The sequence below is a fragment of the Pygocentrus nattereri genome, chromosome 12, assembly GCF_015220715.1.
Source record: "Pygocentrus nattereri isolate fPygNat1 chromosome 12, fPygNat1.pri, whole genome shotgun sequence".
Classification (NCBI taxonomy): Eukaryota; Metazoa; Chordata; class Actinopteri; order Characiformes; family Serrasalmidae; genus Pygocentrus; species Pygocentrus nattereri.
Genome location: NC_051222.1, coordinates 5,755,910 through 5,770,033, shown reverse-complemented (window position 1 = coordinate 5,770,033; position 14,124 = coordinate 5,755,910). Strand labels below are relative to the sequence as shown.

General features: G+C 40.3%; 1 protein-coding gene across 1 annotated transcript in view; it reads left to right on the top strand.

Moving 5' to 3' along the window:
• si:ch73-383l1.1 (receptor tyrosine-protein kinase erbB-4) overlaps positions 1-14,124 on the top strand; it is a 323,429-nt gene that overhangs the window by 235 nt on the left and 309,070 nt on the right. The window contains exon 1 of the mRNA XM_017719311.2: positions 1-68. This exon is cut by the window's left edge and continues 235 nt beyond it. Within this exon, the coding sequence (XP_017574800.1) occupies positions 1-68 (68 nt within the window). The remainder of the gene's footprint in view (positions 69-14,124) is intronic.

Genomic DNA, 14,124 nt, shown 5'->3' with positions numbered 1-14,124 from the left:
GAGGAGGCTGCTGCTGCACTGGCTGCTGCTCGCCGCCGTGGCCGTGGGGATGGGAGCCTCGCAGGCAGGTAGGGCCACCGGTGAGGGTGCGAGGTGGGCTTTAACCTTGCTGGAAAGCCTGGGGGTCGCGGGGACTCAGTGGACGCGCTGGTTCAGCACTGCAGATAGTCAAAGTAACACTAGACAGATTAAAGTGGACTTTCAAAGGCTCTCCACTCTTGGTTCTAAGGGTTCTTCACTAAGGAGAATGGCTCTATTAGGGACCATGAGTTCTATAAAGAACCACTGGTTCTTTGCATGGTGAAACGGTTCCTCAGATTGGTGGAGGATGTGTTGTATATGGTTCTATATAGAACTTGTTTGATAAAGGTCGTCTATGTCAAAAATGTTCTATTGTTAAGATCTTGATACTGCAACAATAGCAGAACCCATTTGTTGCTATCTAGGACCACGCAGAAAAAAACATGGTTCTATATAGAACTCATGGTTCTAAGTAGAACTCTTCTCTTTACTGTAGAACCCTTGAGGAACCATCTTTTTGAAGTGGTTGCGATGTAAACAGAGTGATTTAAAGTGGTCTGGTATGAAATGGGTCAGATCGCTTTACAGTGGCATTGATAGGATCCAGGGGTCGCCATGACTACAACACAAATATACACACTTTATTTACCACGCAGAACCACCAGAGAACCGACACGTGTCTTCTGAGTGTTTTTGTCAAATTTGCAGACATTGGTGAAAAGTTCAGGGTGACGAACAAAATATCGTAAGACTCAACAGATTTTTAGTCTTGCTGAAGTTTGAGAAGTTGGAACAGACAAGAAAGCACCACTAGTGCCACATTTGGAATGGGTCTGAGAAGAGCCAACCAGTGAGGGTCTCTTTGTAAAGGTCAGCATCCATGAATTTTAATTCCCATTCCACATTTTTTCTCCGGCCAGAATTCGTCACCACAGGGCTCATAATGTGTGGGCTAGATGATCACGTGAAGCCCACCAGCACATTTCTAGAACTTTCTTGGACCTACATAACCCTTTTTGCTATTTAATGGGAATTTGACCTTTACAAACTAGCAAAGGCATTTTGGTCGAGGTGAAGCAGCAGCTTTCAAACATGCCGCAGCTCGTGATTCATATCAGTTTCTTCGTTAAATTGGTATAGACGTCATCTGAAATCAAAATGATGGGTTGACGACTTGTGTTTGGAGCAGATGTTGTCCATCTCAGCTGATTCTGGTGTCACATCACAGTATGTGAAGCAATTGATCACAATGATGACACATATTGTCATATCGCCCCGGTTTTAGTTCACCACAGCATCAGAATTCACGAGCTCAACCCTGTGGACGCTGAGCTGAAGCACTGTAGGTGTTCATTCAACATTGCAGGCATCACTGGAGGAGCTCAGCGACGTAGTTGCTGCCACGTGTGAGTTAAGATTTAACACTGTTATGGCTAATTTAACACAGCAGGTGCTCTAATTCAACACCGTGGCAGTTAACGTTCAGCACCGTGGGAGCTCAAATTCACTGTATGCGTTCAACCCGACACCGTAAGCACTAGAGACGAGGTTCTGTAGGTCTTCTTTCAACACTGTAGGTCAGCTAATAAATTTATCACCTGATCTCAAGTTAAAGTGCAGCGTTACAGCAAAGATATTTAACATTGCTTCCAAATTGGAAGCCTTAATTTAACACTATGGGCAAATCCAGGTTAAGCCTAAACCTGGACTGAAAAGAATTTCATACCATAGTCCAGCATTGGCCCAGCTGTTTAGACCAAAAGTCTGTCTCCAGGAAACCCGGCCCTTTATAAGTTAAGTGATACTTTTTTGATCCCACAAACGGGGAAATTCCACCTCTGCATTTAACCCATCTATGAAGTGAAACACCACATACACACTAGTGAATACACACACACTAGGGGGCAGTGAGCACACTTGCCCAGAGCGGTGGGCAGCCCTATCCACGGCACCCGGGGAGCAGTTGGGGGTTAGGTGTCTTGCTCAAGGACACCTCAGTCATGGACTGTCAGCTCTGGGGATCAAACCGGCAACCTTCTGGTCACAGGGCCAGTTCCCTAACCTCCAGCCCACGACTGCCCCCCATGAGCTATATCCAGTATATATAGCGCTTATCCAGTATGAGTTAATTTGTCCCTGTGACGGTCAATTCTGTCTTCTAAAGGTGTAACTAACAGGATAAGAGCTCATTCAGTGCTGCAGGCGCTTCATTTCAGCAACGTGGCTGTTAATTCCTTACCAGTGAATGCTGACACTGTGGATGTTCATTCGTTAGCATGAAGGCTATCGCTGTATGTGGTAATCCAACACTGTAAAAGCCAGTTTAGCATCATTAGAGTGAATTTGGCTTCGTTTGAGTGGGTTTAGATGCCAAAGCAGAAGACTGTAGGTAGCACTGTCCATCAAAATGAAACAGACGTCCTCAAAGGCAGGCTAGTTTGCTGTGCTGTCAGTGTGTAGATGTTAGAATTATGCTAATTCAGAGTCTTCCACTTAAGCAGGCTTGTGCTTTTTCCATGTCTCAGACTCTGAAAGTGTCATTTAGCTTCATATTTATGGCGTTTGGCTGACGCTCTTATCCAGAGCGACTTACAGTTTGGTCATTCTGCACAGGTGGGTGAATGTAGTGTTGGGAGTCTTGCCCAAGGACTCTTATTGGTATAGTGTAGGGTGCTTACCCAGGTGGGGATTGAGCCCCAGTCTACAGGCAGAGGTGTTATCCACTACACTATACAAGCGTTGAACATCTTTAAGGCGGAGTCCTCCCAGCTAATCTGTCAGGTGCTAGCCTGAGTGTGTGATAGCAGTAGCTCTAAAGCAATTTTTTACAGATATAATAATTATTTCATGGCTCCTTTGGAAAGTTGACATTAAAATAAGACTTTTATCCCGAACACAATTTTAAAGTCCTCGGACGGAGCTCACACCAATCTTTTATCTGCCTAATAAGCATATCATTCATTATAAATGTGGCTGGCTGCTTATGATGTGGATGTACAATAGGACTTCCAGTCTATTTTATGTGAAGACGAGTTATTGAATCTAGCGTTAGAGGAAAGCGGGCTTTAATACAGAGTGAAAGAAGCTGTGCAAAAAGTGCTGGGTAAATATTTCTTATCAAGGCTTCATTTATTTATCTAATTACTGTATCATGACTTAAAAGGGCACTCTGGGCAAAATAAAAAATGCAAACATCAGTACATCTGTTTTCAGATGCTGCAGTGGGTTCCATGGGAATCTCTGGATTGGGATTTTCCAATTGAATAGTATGAAAACCCCTTTCTGATGATGTGTCTTGATAGTAAGAAGAGCTTTTGAAGAAACTACATGGGCTTTTGGGATGGATATAGAGCTCCAAAGTCATGTCAACATTTTGTAGTTGGCATCATACCCATATTTGGTAGACCTAGAGAAAGAGTAATATTGGTATGACACCAACTACAGAATGACCAGAGACTTTACAGATCTACTTTAGAGAGTTGTGTTTCATTATTTTGTTGTTTTTATTTGTTTGCACTAGCTGGCTAATTCAGAAGGATGGCAACCAATAGCCAACATCATTGCTAGAAAGTTTTCTTTATTATCATGTGGTTGTATAATGTAAGTTGGTTGTTTGAGAACATTGATATATGCTGGAATCGATCCAATATCCGTAATGGGAAAGTTGGACTGGATGATGGACAGGAAAAAAATAGATCTGAAGCAATCTTGTAACAAATCTGCCCTGAAACAGCACTCACTCACTCTTGTGTGATGTGTTGTTAGCTGTGTGCTTCCTCCAGTGGGACGGTACAGTGTTTGAGTAGTTTGAGCAGGATAGCCTATAAGAGGCTTATCTTAAAGGAAAGTTCTGGAATGTACTGGTAAAAGAATCGTTTTACACCGGTAACTTTATGGAAAATAACAGCTTTAAATGGACGTAGGTTTTAAAGTTTACACAAAACATTTATACATGTTTTCATCATAGCAAGCTTAGTCTTTGTCAAATAAATGATAGAAGTAGTGCAGATCAGTAAAAATTGTGGTTGTAATCTTCAATTTAGCTGTAAAACTGTAGTTAAAAAACAGAATTACAAGAATTTTACCATACAGCACATTAGATTCTGTAGCCGCTTAGCTTAGCCTGATGCTTTCTTTTGTGGCCTGATGACCACTTCTATGACGGTTTCCTAGAACCCGAAGCTGTTTTGTCTGATGTTTAAAACATGATGAAAACATGAAATATCAGTGGCTTTTTGTATAGGCATGATATTTGCCTGGTGCAATAGTACACAGTGCCAACTCAACAGTTGCATTTTAGATCAATCTTTAGTTATGACAAACGTAGCATTAATGTAGGAACAAAATTGGTCAATACTGAAGGTTTAATATAAATACTGACAAAGAAAAAATGGCCTTGTGTGTAGAACTGAATAATGTAAAGATTTCCCAATATTGTAATGAACCCAACAAATGTAATCAAATTAACCACTTAACTAGGTCAAAAAATGTGACAAAGCCCAAGAATGAGGTATTAATAATAGCCAACCTGAAAATTCCCAATAATGTAATAAGGTATTATATTATCAGTCAAAATATTATTGTGTTATATGCGTACATGTGGTACTTTATTGGGGAAGTTATTACCTTTTAAGGTTTTATTACATTTTTTTTTCACACTTCTCATATTTTTACTACATTATTTGGAAATTATTACTTTATTGGGTTCTACAATCATCTCTAGTAGCAAAATTTCTCTCTGTCTGCTCCCCAAAAAAACGTTTACACGGTGAAAAACAATGAGAGTAGTGAATTGTTGGTCCACACATTGTTGGTCTAGTTGTAACACTTGAGAAGGACTATTTGCATTACAAGAAAAAGTTGTGTCGACTACGCCATTACAAACTCAACTCTTGGTATTGTGGCTTAGTTTCATTCTCAAAGGGCTTGAAGGCCCAGCAGTGAAGTGAAAACACTGTCTAAATATTGACATGGGAAAAGATGGTAGGCACAGCATGAGGCAGGAACCCTCTGAAACGTTCTATTCAGTGTCTTTTTGCCAGAAGAGGAAGCAGCTACGGTGGCTTCAGCAAGAGGGCATTATCTCGCCTCTATCCTCCTCTGCCTTCCGAAGTTTAACCTCTCTCACAGGCGAGTGTAATAGAGAAAAAAAGCCTCTTTTGATTCCAGCGTTCCTCTTTCACCCTCGGTGGGCTTATATTCACAGCCAAAGCAAATCATCAACGTCTAAAGAAAAAAAAAAAAGAGCGGAAACGCTCTCCGATCGTTTTCTCCCGGCACTCGAGAGAGAGAGGAGCGCTTGTTGTCTGTTGGGCTGTCTGTCAGGACTAAACCGCTACAGCAGGGTGTAATCCTCTCTCGTGTGTCTTTCGGGGAGACGCTGGCGGGGCGGAGAAAGCAGCAAGGATTTGCCTTTCAGTTGCTGGAGGGTTTGAGTTCCCCCTCTGCTTGTAATTCCTCTCAGAAAACAAACGCCCGAGGCATCTTTATTTCTCGCGAGCGAGCGGGGGGCCGTGTGTCCTCTCCCTCATTCTGTCTCCGGCACTCTCCCAGAGTCCCTTTCACCCTCCCTCTCCTTCTATAGCTGCTCTCAGAGCTGCTGGCCTGGTGCCCTCTCAGTCAGCTGTAGGCCTCAACCAAAGATTCCATTTCCGTAACGCCAACTGGCTCCCGATGGCACTCATTCTCTGCGACCATCATTAGGATTCTATCAACTCCACTATTTCAAGCTCATATAACCACAGAGATCTGTAGACGGCTGTTTACTGACTGGCTGACTGTCATGCCCATATATGGAATTCTGGGTCTAAGCAGTTTTGCTTTATGAGAAAAACTATTGGAGGTTTCAAAAATTGCTGCTATTGCACTCTGTGGTATTACAAAATGCTCCAAACCTGATACACAACTATTCACCAAATTCTTGAAAAAATGGAAATGGTTAGCATCCAACATTATAAAAGTGCAATATTTGAAGTAAAATATTTGATTTATAATGTCTAAATCTCGTGCTCTTGCCCCAGCTAAACATACAGGCCATGAGATATCATGATAGTCATGATACAACAAAATGTGTTCTGTTACATTTCCAGTTTTGTCCTGTATGTATTTTGCCCCAAATCCTCTGATTTATACAAAAGGAGTAGAAGCAAATGATGCTACAGTCATGCTGTTAGCAGGCTTTCATTCCATGCTTTGAAATTACATGGACGCTCATAAAATCCCATTTAACAGAATGAGAAATTGTGCATTCATCTCCGTTTTCCAGACTTTAAAGTGCATTATTCATTTCAAATTATATTTATTTTGTATGCGTGTGAAAGACCACACTGTTAAGACAGACTGGGTGTAGTTTCATGTCATGCCATCACATATAACCTATGCCATTTCTGCAAACAATCATGTCTGAACCTCAAACTTTTTAAGGTATGGTTGTATATGGCTTCTCCACTGGGATCTATGGATTTCGCTTGCAGTTGCCTTTGTTCTTTGCTGCATGCAACTATTCAAGCCCAAGCTCATTAGCTATTATGCTTTACTCACTACTGCCCTCTAAAGGTGCTATAGCACCAGTCAGAAATGTTGCTGTTTTTCCTACATTTACAGTTACGGCATTTGGCTGATGCTCTTATCCAGATCTTCATCATTTTACACAGGTAGGCGAAGGTGGTGTTAGGAGTCTAGCACAAGGACTCTTATTGGTATAGTGCAGGGTGCTTACCCAGGCAGGGGACTGAACCCAGTCTACAGCATAGAAGGCAGAGGTGTTAACCACAACACTAACCAACGCCTTTTTGCTAAGACTCAGGATGTGTCTCAATAAATGTGTATTGTTTAATTCACAGGTTGTGGCCTCAACCACTGTTACTGTGCAGGTACATTTTTGTTTGCCAGGGTATAAACAATGTAAATGTTCTCTCAAAGGCACAACAGTGGTCTGAAGATCCATCTGACTACCTTGATAAATGTTCCCCAGGGGAAAGGCATGCATTTGGACCTTTTTCATTAAATTGATGTTTTAAAGTAGAGCAGTAAAATAAAGAGACGCCTTGCATGGAATCAATGCAGCTCAAAAAAGGATTCCCTAACTAAAGGAAGTAAAGACATGCCCTTGAGGATACCAACCTCGTGAGAATAAAGGTACCATTATGGGGACACTTTGGGACATTTTCTTTGCGAGTGTAGGCCTATCTGTCCAATCTCCTGAGGGTCAGTTATTTTCTACAGTTGTTAGCTTGTATGTTTACATTGTAACCAACAGAATTTGAACTACTAACCCACCAAAAAGGTAATACATTGTCACTGGGGTGGTACTCCTCACATCCCAAGAGTGGTACCATCAAGAGTATGTCTTCAATACCTTATGTAAGGGAACTCCATTGTACCCTGTACAATTGTATTGACTCCATACAAGTTTAGTTTATTTTATTGCTTAGAAAAGGCACAAAAACGTACATTTTCCCTTGGAGAAACACATTCAAGGTACACATTTGTACCTTGAAACCATTGTACATTTGAAGGTACCTTTATATTGTTTGTACCTTAAGCAAAAACGTACCTGCTCAGTACCTTTTATCCTGGCAGTCTAGCTTCTCAACGAACATTTCCATCGTTCTGTGTGATGTTTGCACGAGACTTATGTCAGTGAATCAGACTTGAATGCTTTTCCAGGACAACGTTTAAGATGCTTGTTGAGTCTCATTTGTTACAACGCTTGGCAATGCCTTTCTGACTGGACATTAATGTAAGCTGACAAGCCAGATGGTCAGAACTATGCCCTTATACCGCACTGAAAGGCCCTGATCTCTGTGTGTCCGAGAGTGTGTGTGTGTGTCTGGCTTTTTTCCATAGCCTTGGCTTTGTTCCCTATGTGAGAAGAGGGGAGGGAGGGTCAGGCAGCCCTGCAGAAATATCATTGCCGTTTCCTTGAATTTAAAGGCATATAAAACTTTCCTGCGAAAAGGCGGTGGTCATGGAGCGTGACCTTGGCTCGCCAGTTCTTCAAAAGTAGTTTCTGAAGAGATAAAGCCTTTACAGCAGTGGACTAATGCTCTTTTTTGAGGTTTCTTCACCTGTGGGATTCAGGACGGTAAAGATTTGGACTGATGGGAACACGTGGATTTGTATTGAGGTGGTAATAGTGTTAAGGGGAAGACTCTGGGTACAGAAGTGGTTGAGTGATAGAAAAATGTTAAAATGTCATGTGTTCCACCCTGTAAAGCTTATAAACTTGTAACGACATTTTATCATTATTGTTTTATCATTACTGGTAATTGTCATAGAAGATGATAGGGAATTAGAGTACATTTAGCAAAAATTTGCATAAGCTGTTATCAAATATTGAATAGGTCACTACATATGCCACAAAGTGCCATCCCGACTGGTAGACATGAATATTTAAAAAATTGTGGAGTCAAAAAAACAAAACAGAACAAAAAAAAAACCACACCAATTCTTTTTATTATTGCCCCAAACAAATGAAAAAAATCCATTGCTTTTTTCTTGGTGAGAACTTTAAAGGTCTAAGTAACGTTACTCAACTCATAGCAAATTACGACATCAGAAATAATATTGATGGCATGGTTATGTCAATGTTACGTAACAGGGTTCAAGAAGTGTCACCAGAATTCCTTCATCTAAAATTTAGAGTCTACTCTGAATTCTAATTCATGTATTATCAACATTTTAGCTAGTTTCAGGCTTTCATCTCTATTTGTCAACACCAAAACATCATGACTGGGAAATAATTTTTGCAGTGAGTGTAATTTTATGTAACTATATAAATTTTGATCCAGGTGTTTTCTTTTGATGGATGTCAGATGTTGAAATCCTCTATTGGTCCATTAATCATACATTTTTTTTACACAAGATAAGATAAGATATAGAAAAATAAAAAATGTAAAAAATGGAGCATGGTTTTGTTTGGGCAGTGACGGTATACTTTCCAGCCGGAAAAGAAAGAAATTAGTTCTTTTTGCCTTAAATGGCAAAATTCTTTTGTTCCATGTTTATGTTATTACTGTATTAACCTGGTCTGAGTCTTTCTTGTTTGAGAGAAGATAAAATGAAACTTTATTAATAAAATGTTCCATGAGCTCTCATACCGAGCGTAATATACCCGTAAGCAAAAAGAATACAATAGAACAAGAAAAATATATAGCACGAAGTACAATATTACCGAAAAATAAATGTCAAATACACTAATAATAAGAATCACTTTTTGATTGGAATTAAAAGGTTCTGGCCAAACATGAAAAGAAGTAATGATTTTCAAGGAACACAAACAGTTTATTTTGAAGCATGTAATTATGTTTTGCATAATATGTAATATAATAATATTATTATTATTATCATTATTATTATTATTATTATTAAGTTTTGCAACAGAGGATCTAGACATATCATAAAGTTCAATTTAATGTTTTCTATGACATTTTATTTATTTATTTATTTATTTATTTATTTATCAGGACAAGTCATCTTTTTCTCAATAAAGATATCATTGATTGATAATAAGTATAGCAGCTCAGTCTAAAGGCAGAGTGAGGTTTCGTTTCATATCAGAAATGTGACTCTAATACACCAAACCTGACTCTAATGCACCAAACCTGACTCTAATGCACCAAATCTTACTCTAATGCACCAAACCTGACTCTAATGCACCAAACCTGACTCTAATGCACCAAATCTTACTCTAATGCACCAAACCTGACTCTAATGCACCAAACCTGACTCTAATGCACCAAATCTTACTCTAATGCACCAAATCTGACTCTAATGCACCAAAATGTATCTCTAATTCACGAAATCTGACTCTAATACACCAAATCTTACTCTAATGCACCAAATCTTACTCTAATACACCAAAACGTAACTCTAATGCACCAAACCTGACTCTAATGCACCAAACCTGACTCTAATGCATCAAATCTTACTCTAATGCACCAAAACGTAACTCTAATGCACCAAACCTGACTCTAATGCACCCAACCTGACTCTAATGCATCAAATCTGACTCTAATGCATCAAATCTGACTCTAATGCATCAAATCTTGCTCTAATGCACCAAAACGTAACTCTAATGCACCAAACCTGACTCTAATGCACCCAACCTGACTCTAATGCATCAAATCTGACTCTAATGCACCAAATATGACTCTAATGCACCAAAATGTTTAATTTGGGAGAAAGAAGAAAAAGAAAAGATGGATGAATGAATGAAAGGAATGTTTTTGTTGTAATTAAGACCCCATCCATTCAAACGATTGCTACGTAATGACCTTCATGACTTAACATTTCTAACATGCTTCATGTTTCATAAAGTTTAATAGAGTTTTCCTGCAGTCACTGAGCAGAGCGGTAACATGACAAAGACGCAGAACCTGATTGGTCTGCTTGTGTGTGTATTCAGAGCGCTGACTGGCTGGCAGACAGAACCTTGTAGAACCAAATTAGGGTTTGACTTCGGAAATAGAAACTTTCTGTTTTCGAGATAAAGTGTCCAAAAATGGGCTGTACTGTGTGAAAGTTTTAGGCATCTAATCAAATGTTTAACCAGCTGACCTCAGCAGTGAGTTTATCACAATATACATTAGAATAAAGTCGTATTCATAATTCAGATAAACAGAAAAACATTAAAAAGTAGCAAGAATTTCTCGGGTCCATATTTTTCCTGGACACCTTCACAGCCGCCACAGAGACTCGTTAATATCATCAATTACATCATGAGCTCAATTTACTGAGCACTGATTGGTCAAACCAGGAGCTGCTTTTTAACTACATATAATACTGAGCTTCCTCAAGGAGAGGCTTGGAGATGGGTAAACAAACAAACATCCAGAACATCACTATTTATTATTTATAATAAACATATACTGCACAAATAAATAGATTTTGGAAATGTGTCTTGGGTGCCTAAGACTTTCACACCGTACTGTATACCATTAAAAAAAAACCTACATGGTTTTATGAAGGTGTCAGAATAAAAACATGTGACAAAATATAATAGTAATAAAATATTATGCTGTATATAATATTGACAGGCACACACACACACACACACACACACACACACACACACACACACATATATATATATATATATATATATATATATATATATATATATATATATAGTGTTCTAATAACAGCAATGAGCTGTTAGTGTTGTTTCGTGGTAATAAATAAAGCAAGATCTTAGCTAGTTCCAAACATTTTTACCCAATTTCCCTCATCCAGTATGACAGTACTGTCGGTCATTTCTCATCAGCTTCTCTCTGACCATCAGGAAAACAGTAGTGAGGAATAAACATCTCTTCTTTTTTATACGTCCTGTTAGTCAACAGCAGAGGCACCACTGTGGGCTGACTGAGTGGTCTTTTTGAACATTGCACAAGCCTGTGAAGTACCTGCATCATTGTCTCCGTCATTTTCTTGGCTTGCGTCATTGTTTTGTCTAACGGAGTGACCACAGGCTAATTACATCTGGACAGTGCAAGCTCCGCCGTGATATTGTTTGTACAGCAACTGACCGTAACCGTCTTCTGGCTAAATATAGATAGCCACAGGCAAGGCTTTGCAGCGGAGGGACTACTGAGCGAGTGTTACTGGATACTCCCACATGGCTCAAGTCCAAACTCACCAGCTCAATCGGAGCTTGTCTCATTTGATCTATTTGGTACAGTCTGGAAGGAAGAATGTCTAAATTGTGTGTGTGGGAAGGAACTACTGTGGTTATTCTTTTCCGTTTTATAAAGCAAGGGTGCTCAATGCTCATCCCAAGGAAGCTATGGTTGTGCTGAACGTCAGGCTCTACCTGTTCCCATCCAGTATATCGCTGCTGTCGGAAGAAAATCTTCTGCGTCCACTTTTGTCGTTTTTCAGTTTTTGACACAATGTGAAACTACCTGTTGCCCTTTATATTGTGTGCAAATTTCGTGAAGAATGGATCAAAAGAAACGGCCCAAAATGGCTTGGAAAAAATTCTGGTTCCATTGACTTACATTAAAAATGAAGTAGGTTTTTCTCTTCTCCTGTAAAGTTAGCATTTTGGAGATATGACGTTTTCCTCCGACAACAGTGGACAATCAGTGGAATTCCAGTCTTCCAGGTACTTTTACAAGATGATAAGTTCTATTGTAGAACCTGCTTTCCAAAATGTAACTGAATGAAAATGATACTGTGATTGAAAGAGTGAGAGATCAACCACACCCAAAAGTTCAGGTTCAAATCTGCAGTGATTCAAACTTTGAAACCTGTCATTTCCAAAGGCTTTACTATGACTGTTTACTCCTCTGGGTTCTTCTGAGCTTCCCAGAAAACAAGCAGCTCTACTACTCAGAGCTGTTTATAAATGGCAACAGTGGAATGGCGTTCATTAATGGAATTCGCCTGGCAGGAAGGAGGCATCCAGTGACAGAATGTGCTGCTGTCGCCGATTATGGTGCAGCAGCGGGACAGGAATCCAGTGCATGCCAGTTTATACTACTAAAGCCATCGCTTGACACAGTGTGGGAGGGATCTGATTCGTGCAGCTGGTGCAGGCATCTTCTGTCTCAGCCTGTTTGCGAATGTCCTACTCTGTTCTTCCAACTCCTTTTCTTATTCCCTATGTCTGCAGTTCTCTCCATATTTTCATTCTTGTCTTCAAGCCTTTAGTTTCATCCTGTATATTTCCAGGAAGATATGGCATCTGCCATAACATGTTTAAGGCAAGGTTTTCTCAGTGTTATGTAACAGGGTTCAAGTAAAACAGAACCCAAAACAGACTGGCAAACCCTTATTTGTGCTTGTTGGATAAAAGAAATGCCTTCGTTCATTCATCACAGAAATACTTAGACTGTATGGCCAAAAGTATGTGGACCTGTGACCATCACATCTCTATGAGCTTGGTGGACATCTCATTACAAAACTATGCCCATAATTATAGAGCTGACCACCCCCCACCCCTTGCAGCTGTAAGAGTCTGCACTCTTTTGGGAAGCTTTCCACAAGATTTCGGAGAATGTCTGTATTTGTGAGGTCAGGCAATAATGTTGCATGAGAAGGTCTGGCTCGTAACATTCAATCCTGAAGGTGCTCGGTGGGCCTTCCGCAAACTCTTGTCACAAAGTTGGAAGCATGTTTTTTGTATTCTGTAGCATTAGCATTACCCTTCACTGGAATTAAACCCCAAACCCTGAAAAACAGCCCCAGACCATTATACCTCCTCCACTCAACTTTACTGTTGGGACTAGGCATTATGGTAAGTAGCCCCAACCCAAATTCATCCATCAGACTGCCAGATAGACAAGTGTGCTATACACCACTCTGGCCGACACTTGGCATTGCACATTTTGCAGTGATGCAACAGTACAAAGGACCAATGATAGAGAATAAAAACAACGAAAGCAATGATGAGGTTACAACAGTAACTGCACAAAACAATACGTGGTTGAAAGTGCTTGGACCCCCACTCTTAATTACTGAGATTGGGTGTTTCAGCCACACCCATTGTGAGCAGGTGTGTAAAATCAAGAACAAAGCCATGCAATGTCCACAGACCTACACTGGGTTGTACTGAAGTTCTCAGTGACATTAAATGTGGCACTGCATCTTTGCCACAAGTTGGTTTCTTGCCTGCTAGATCTGCCCCAGTCAACTGTAAGTGCAATTGTTGAGAAATGAAAGTGGCTAGAAGGAACAACAGCTCAGCCACACGATCAGTAGACTTGTGTGCAGCTGCTCAGGCACAAAAACCAATTTCATGAAGTCCCTGATGACAGTTCTTCTGCTGATGTTGCTTACAGAGGCGATTTCGACCTCTTGTAGTGAGTGATGCTACAGAGTATAAACATTTATTTACACATTATGCGCTTCAGCACTTGGTTGCCCTTTCTGTGAGATTGTGTGGTCTACTGATTACGTGGCTGAGCTGTTGTTGCTTCTAGCCACTTCCATTTCTCAACAGTAGCACTTACAGTTGACTGGGGCAGATCTAGCAGGCCGGAAACTGCCCTGTGGCAAAGGTGCAGTGCCACATTTAATGTCACTGAGAACTTCAGTACAACCCAGTGTTTGTCTGTGAACGTTGCATGGCTTTGTTCTTGATTCTACACACCTGCTCAC